The sequence below is a fragment of the Erythrolamprus reginae genome, chromosome 2 (assembly GCF_031021105.1).
Source record: "Erythrolamprus reginae isolate rEryReg1 chromosome 2, rEryReg1.hap1, whole genome shotgun sequence".
NCBI lineage: Eukaryota > Metazoa > Chordata > Lepidosauria > Squamata > Dipsadidae > Erythrolamprus > Erythrolamprus reginae.
In genome coordinates this window covers 201,859,666-201,867,479 of record NC_091951.1, presented here as the reverse complement: position 1 = coordinate 201,867,479, position 7,814 = coordinate 201,859,666, and the positions used below count along the sequence as shown (strand labels likewise).

Genomic DNA, 7,814 nt, shown 5'->3' with positions numbered 1-7,814 from the left:
CCCCCTTCTGTATTTTCTCTGTAAATTGGGGATATTCTTTCCTGAAGAGAGAGGAGGCGAGGGTAGGAAATTCTACGGCTGTAGTTGGAGCTTGTTTGAATGCTTTTAAATCCCTCATCTGCTGTGGCTGGAGGATTTTAAACAGAAGGGCCAGGAGTGAAATGCTCCTGGTTCACTCATGCTTGTAAGTCATCAGAGAGCCGGTTGCGAAGGGAGTGTGAGGCTCCATCCACCTGCCTCTATTTATTTATTTTATTTATTTATTAGATTTGTATGCCGCCCCTCTCCGTAGACTCGGGGCGGCTCACAGCAACAATAAAACAATGTACAACAAATCTAATAATTTAAAAAACACTAAAAAACCCATTATTAAAAGCAAACATACACACAAACATACCATGCATAAACTGTATAGGCCCGGGGGAGATATCTCAATTCCCCCATGCTTGACGGTAGAGATGGGTTTTAAGGAGTTTGCGAAAGGCAAGGAGGGGGGGGCAGTTCTAATCTCCGGGATGAGCTGCTTCCAGAGGGTTGGGGCCGCCACAGAGAAGGCTCTTCCCCTGGGTCCTGCCAAACAACATTGTTTAGTCGACGGGACCCGGAGAAGGCCAACTCTGTGGGACCTAACTCTATGGCACCGTTTGGGTTCTTTTACCCTCTGCACATGCACAAAGTGTTCTGTGCATGTACGGAGGATAAAAGAACCCAAATGGCGGTGTCCAGACAGGTGGGCGGAGCCTCAAACTCCCTTCGCACCGGGCTCTCCGACGACCGACAGGCACGAGCAAACCGGGAGCATTTCACTCCTGAGAAGGGGCCAACAGGGAATAAGTCATGGTCAATGCTCAGGAGGGTCTATTTTAGTTTTTAAAACAAAGTTCTGCCTACTTTCACAGATCATTGAAAAAATTCCACTAGAATTCCCTTTTATGTTTTATCCAGAGCTAGTTATCTGCTGATTCTGTGTAGGCCTTTTAATTAATAGGATGTTCCTATTAATTGGCAGCCCAGTAAATTTAATCATGTCGAAAATAAAGAGTGTAATTTGTGTGAGTCTTTGTACCTTGGAAAAATGAATTACAACTTAGTAAGTTGTTTATAATCACCCAGCTATGACTTACACTCTGCCAGGGGTTGATTCAGTGATGGGCTGCTGGTTACACGGTCTGGTAGGAAATTCTGGGGTGCGCACGCAGCTGTGTCACCCTGATGCACGCACGCACCTGTATGAGATTTGGCTTCTGCGCATGCGCAACAAACAAAACGTTGTGTGGGGACACTCGCGCGAGCAAGATTTCAGTGCTTTTTGCAGTTTTTTGCCTTCTGGAAGCAAAAGTATCAGCAAAAATTGCTGAGATCTCGCTCTTGTGCGTGTCCTCATGCACAATTTTGCTTGCGCATGTGCAGAAGCCAAATCTCACGCCAATGGATGCATGCACACCTGCAACGGCCTTGGAGTGTACACCGGTAGCATCGAAGATGAGCAGCCCTTCACTGGCTTGATGTAGAAACATAGAAGATTGACGGCAGAAAAAGACCTCATGGGCCACCTAGTCTGCCCTTATACTATTTCCTGTATTTTATCTTAGGATGGATATATGTTTATCCCAGGCATGTTTAAAAATTCAGTTGTTGAGGATTTGACAAGCACATCTGCTGGAGGTTTGTTCCAAGTATCTACTACTCTTTCAGTAAAATAATATTGCTTCTGATCTTTCCCTCATGTACTATGTGAAGTCAGTGCTACGGACGTCTTGGGATGGAAAAGGCTGCCAACTAGAGGAATTTCTTCATCCCAAATTCTCCCATTTGAATGAAATCTGCAGAAAAGGCCATGTCAGAGCTTTATTTCACTTAATCTCTTTTCTGTTGGGCAGCCTTGGGGTGAGGCATGCCCCTCTCTCTTCCCATCCCAAGGCAGCCAGCTGTGAGGCCTGAGGCTCTCCTCAGGCGCAAAGGGTGACATAGCGGGGCCCCATGTTTCCAAAGTAATCCCGCTCCCACTCACTCATGAGGGCAAAATGAAGTGGGCGGTGGCAGAAGTGGCACTCGGGGGAGGTTGAGACCTGCAGGGGTAGGCCCACCTCCTGCCAAGCAGCCAGCAGCTTTTCTGGAAGAGAAGGAAACAAGGAGAGGTTAAAATACAGACTATTAGCATTGCTAAACGGGTCACTGGGAGCTATTTGGTGGCCTCTGGAGCTGAAATCACTGGCCTTTTAAAAATCCATGTGAGAAAAGAGTAGAAACAGACGATTGACGGCAGAAAAAGACCCCATGGTCCATCTAGTCTGCCCTTACACTATTTCCTGTATTTTATCTTAGGATGGATATATGTTTATCCCAGGTACTGTTTAAATTCAGTTACTGTGGATTTACCAACCATGACTGCTGGAAGTTTGTTCCAAGCATCTACTACTCTTTTATTAAAATAATATTTTCTCACGTTGCTTCTGATCTTTCCCCCAACTAACCTCGGATTGTGTCCCCTTGTTCTTGTGTTCACGTTCCTATTAAAAACACTTCCCTCCTGAACCTTATTTAACCCTTTAACATATTTAAATGTGTCGATCATGTCCCCCCCTTTCCCTTCTGTCCTCCAGACTATACAGATTGGGTTCATTAAGTCTTTCCTGATAAGTTTTATGCTTAAGACCTTCCACCATTTTTGTAGCCCGTCTTTGGACCCGTTCAATTTTATCAATCTTTTTGTAGGTGAGGTCTCTAGAACTGAACACAGTATTCCAAATGGGGTCTCGAGAGAATGAAATCTATCTCTCTCTCTCTCTCTCTCTCTCTCTCTCTCTCTCTCTCTCTCTCTCTCTCTCTCTCGTAAAATCTCTCTATTGGAAGCTGCTGCTTATGTTCTGCTTTTAGACAGAACTATGGGCATCGGCCGAGGGTAAGTCTCAGCTCTTTATTTCATCCTGCTGTTGAATTTGCTTCTAATTTATTTATTTATTATTGATTGATTGATTAGATTTGTATGCCGCCCACTCCCGAAGGACTGAGGGCGGCTGAGAATAATTAAAGATGTTGAAAATATACAATGTTCTTTTTTAAAAATATAGGTTAATATTTAAAGAGATATTTCAGCATTTAAGGAGCTTTTTTATCACGCCCCATAAATACCATCAGCTACCGTGTTTACTGTATGAGTTTGTGGAGTTAAAAATAAAATCCTCCACTGGCCGCTTGGTGGCAGCACTTACTCACCTTAGGCAGGTAACTATTGGCCACTCTCTAAAATGTGTAAAGTAAAATCTCCCCAGGGAGAAATAAAGAGGATTCCAGTCATGTGAAACCCAGGCACTGGATCCTATTCACTGTCAACATTTTACACGACTGGACTAGAGGTACCAACAGGATCAGTTTTGGACTTTCAGAAGTACAATTTGTACAACCCTTTCAAAACAGTTTACTGAGGGGTAAGGAAACGTCCTTTTCTGTATTTGGCAGTTAATAATTATTGGGTGGAAAAAACAGGTCACTCACTAGCCAGATGCCTTTAAACTTGGCAACTTTAAGACTTGTGGACTTCAAGTCCCAGAATTCTCCAGCCAGAATAGCATAGCTAAGTTTAAGAGCTAAGTCTTAAAGTTGCCAAGTTTGGGGACCCCTGCACTAGGCGCACCAAATGAAGCATCCCCAAAAGGATATTATATATGCATCTGCTTAGAACTATAATCGGAGAACTAGCTGCAATATTCACATAATATATACTGTAGGTTTCCCAGAATCGAGTTTTCTACTGTATTTCCTCTATGGTACCGTGTTTCCCCCGAAAGTAAGACAGTGTCTTACTTTCTTTTTACCCCCAAAAGCCCCACTACATCTTACTTTCGGGGTATGTCTTACATTGGAAAAAAATTGAAAGGGTCGTGTTCCCGAAGGCATCTCCCCAGAGTCCAGAAGGGCAGCCGCGGGACAGGAGCCTCGTGAGCCCTTTTCCAAGTTCAACCTCAGGGCTCCAAGCGGTGTGCACGCGTGGAGCCACAGACGCGTGTCGGGGAAGCATGTGTCTGGAGGGGAGGAGCCGCTCTGCGCAGTTGGGCAGCCCCAACTGCCTGCCGGAAAGGAGGCGGGCGAAGGAGGGTGCAGCTCCGGCCGCTCGCCTTGGAGCTGGTCGGCCTCGCTGGCTGCTTGCAGCCGAGCCTCGGCAGGACTCGATTGCTGGGACGAGCGCCTTCGCTGCAAGCCGCCGCCTGCTCGGCTCGCTTCGGACCAGCGCCGTCCTTCGCTTTGCCAAGCCGGGGAAGAGGCGGTGGCGCCGCGGCGAGGCGAAGGCAAGGGGCGCGTGGGGAGCTTGGAAGCGACGTCATCGGGCTCCCCCCCCCGGCAATACCCCCGTGTTTCCCCGAAAGTAAGACATATGTCTTACTTTCGGGGTACGGCTTATATTAGCCGATCCCCCTGAAACCCCCCATACGTCTTACAATCGGGGGTGTCTTACTATCGGGGAAACAGGGTACTAGATTTGAATTTTGTTTGCTGTGAAGTTACTCTACCCCAAGCCTGATGCTAAAATTCAAAGCAGGAAATCAGAACAATTTGCATTCATTTTCATTATTTTTCATATCCAATGAATCCATGATGAAATTGCAGTTACTTTTAGCTATTGTTTGTGCAGACCAGCTTCAGTTTGTAAAACTGAACGTAGCTTCTCTATGTAGAAGCTAATCCTATGTAGCTTCTGCTCTGGCAATCTCACACTACTTACCAGAGCTTACAAAACTTTCGCCAGACCCATCCTCGAATACAGCTCATCTGGAACCCATATCGCATCTCAGACATTAACACCCTTGAAAATGTCCAAAGATACTTCACCAGAAGAGCCCTTCATTCCTCCACTCAAAACAGAATTCCCTACGAGACTAGACTTTCAATCCTGGGCCTAGAAAGCCTGGAACTAAGACGCCTTAAACAAGATCTAAGTATTGCCCACAAGATCATATGCTGCAACGTCCTGCCTGTCAGCGACTACTTCAGCTTCAACCACAACAACACAAGAGCACACAACAGATTTAAACTTAATATTAACCGCTCCAAACTTGACTGTAAAAAATATGACTTCAGTAACCGAGTTGTCAAAGTGTGGAACTCATTACCGGACTCCATAGTGTCATCCCCAAACCCCCAACACTTTACCCTTAGATTATCTACGGTTGACCTATCCATAAGAGGTCAGTAAGGGGCGAGTACAAGTGCACTAGAGTGCCTTCCGTCCCCTGTCCTATTGCTCTCCTATATCTCCTATACCTTTCTTCTATTCCTATATCTCTTCTTCTATTCTTTCATTGATATGTTCTATTACTATACCTTCTTTTCTATTATTTCTTAGATATATTTTACTATGAGTATCTCCTCTATAACCTTCATCATGTATTTTACTATGTGTATATACCCACTAAAACCCTCATTGTGTATTGGACAAAATAAATAAATAAATAAAATAAATAAGTATGTCTCGGGGGATTAGGGTTTAGTTCTGTTTATGACATTCTCAGTGGTTGCTGCACTGGGCATATAATGAACAGAAGCAACCATAACTTAACTATCGCTTAAGTGCCTTGTTTCCACAGAGATTTCAAGAGTTCTAATCCTGCTCTTTACTAGTATTTAATTTATAGAATGAGATGGATGAAATTCAAGATTTTTCTCTACGGGTTCTGTGGGTGTGACTTGCTGGGCGTGGCAGGGATACTGCAAAATCCCCATTCCCTCCCCACTCTGGAGTCAGCCAGCGGTGATATTTGCCCGTTCTCTGAACTACTCAACATTTCCTCTACCGGTTCTCCAGAACCTATCAGAACCTGCTGAATGTCACCCCCGGAATGAGATTATTTATGTAGGACAGAGCTAGGGCCGTAGTGCTCATGGCACTGGAGACTCACCCACAAAGTAGTCCATCATGGGTGGGGTGTGATGAGGCGAGGGGGCCAGCCGCAGCAGTTCCTCCCCCCGGGGCACAGTCGGATAATTGATGGCCTGGACGTAGATGTTGTACTCTGAGAGGAGCAGGTCACAAAGCTGGGTGTTCAGGGCTGCATCTCCAACCTGAGGAAGAATGAATCGGGCAACTGAGGAAGGGCATTCGGCTGTTTCGCCCAGTGGAAGGGCTCCCCGTCACCGGCCCTACTGGGCACTACTAGTGACTGGCGCGGTCGCATCTGGCGTGTGGGCGGGCACAAGATTCGGCTTCTGCACTTGCACAGGAAGCAAAGTCTCATATGAGGATGCTCTTGCGCATGAGATTTTGGCGATTTTCGGCAATTTCTTTGCTCCTGCACATGCACAGAAGCAAAAAACCCACCGAAAATCGCCAAAATCTCGCACACACCCACATCCTTACGTGAGATTTCACATCCTGCGCATGCACAGAAGCAAAATAGAAACATAGAAACATTGACGGCAAAAAAAGACCTCATGGTCCATCTAGTCTGCCCTTATACTATTTCCTGTATTTTATCTTAGGAGGGATATATGTTTATCCCAGGCATGTTTAAATTCAGTTACTGTGGATTTACCAACCATGTCTGCTGGAAGTTTGTTCCAAGGATCCACTACTCTTTCAGTAAAATAATATTTTCTCATGTTGCTTTTGATCTTTCCCCCAACTAACTTCAGATTGTGTCCCCTTGTTATCTCGCATGAGTGTGTGTATGCACACGTCAGGGACGTAGAAATGCGTGGGCATCTCCATTTCCGCTACCACGCTATAGTGTGGCCCGTACCGGGTGCAGTCCACTACTGGTTTCATCCATCTGGAAAGTTGGCCATAGAGAGAGTTTGGGGCAGTGGTTCCCCACCTTTTTTTGGCCATGTCCCACCTAGGCATCTCTAAAATCCTAAGGCTCCACCCCTCCCCCATGACATATAATTCTTATTATTCAAAAAGTGAAGTACTCATGCGGAGGATGCCTAAAAGGCCATTAACTAGGTTTAAACATGGTTTCAATTGCCCCCATTAAAAATGAAATTGCCCCCTTGCAGGGCGTGGGTCCCACTTTGGGAACCGGGGGTTTAGGTTCCCCTTGTGTGATGGGACACGATTCTGCAGCTACTCAGTCCTGTTCCTTACATTTTCTTAAGTGTTCTATAAAGGGCAGTGTAGATTAAGGACACGGCAAAATGTCGTCGGTGGAATGTAAGCTTCTTGCCTTGGGGTCCATACCCCAGATTCTGTGTGTCTGTTTGCTACTGGAGCCCTAGCTTCTCCCTTCCACCATCCCAGGGCATCCATACCCGTATGGGAATGATGTGACTTGGGCAGCTGACCACAGGCAGCCCGGCATCCATAAGCAACTGGCGCATATGCTTGACGTTGCGCTGGTGGGCACGGCGCAGCACCTGCCCCTCGGGACTCTTCAGGATCCGCACAGATTCCAGGGCCCCAGCCAGTACCATGGGGGGCAGCGAAGTGGTGAAAATGAATCCGGCTGCATAGGAGCGCACTGTGTCAATGAGGGAGGTGGTGCTTGCAACATAGCCACCCACGCAGCCAAAGGCCTTTCCTGGAGGAGAAAGGGAGGAAAAGAAAGAGGCATCTTTAATGACAAGCGTATCTTATCCTCTTAAGTGTATTTAGCATTAAAAAGCATGAATGCAATTAAAAAACAAGCACCATGACTTCTGTGAATTCTGGGAAGCTGCTGGATCTGAAATTTGTATTTACCATATTTTTCGGAGTATAAAGACGCACCTTAGTTTTGGGGGAGGAAAATAGGGAAAAGAATCTGCTTAACAGGTATTCATCCTTAGCCAGCACATTATTTTATCCCCTGGTTAGGGCTTTAAAAAAACTTTATTCGGAG

General features: G+C 46.0%; 1 protein-coding gene across 5 annotated transcripts in view; it reads right to left on the bottom strand.

The window, feature by feature from the left end:
• Window positions 1-1,833: 1,833 nt before the first annotated feature.
• ALAS2 (5'-aminolevulinate synthase 2) overlaps window positions 1,834-7,814 on the bottom strand; it is a 35,287-nt gene continuing 29,306 nt past the window's right edge. For all 5 annotated transcript variants that reach the window (XM_070741246.1, XM_070741249.1, XM_070741248.1 and 2 more), the window contains exons 9-11: window positions 7,246-7,514; window positions 5,895-6,057; window positions 1,834-2,113 (exon numbers count right to left, since the gene is read on the bottom strand). In XM_070741246.1, coding sequence (XP_070597347.1) covers window positions 1,950-2,113; window positions 5,895-6,057; window positions 7,246-7,514 — 596 coding nt within the window. In that variant the 3' untranslated portion in view covers window positions 1,834-1,949. The remainder of the gene's footprint in view (window positions 2,114-5,894; window positions 6,058-7,245; window positions 7,515-7,814) is intronic.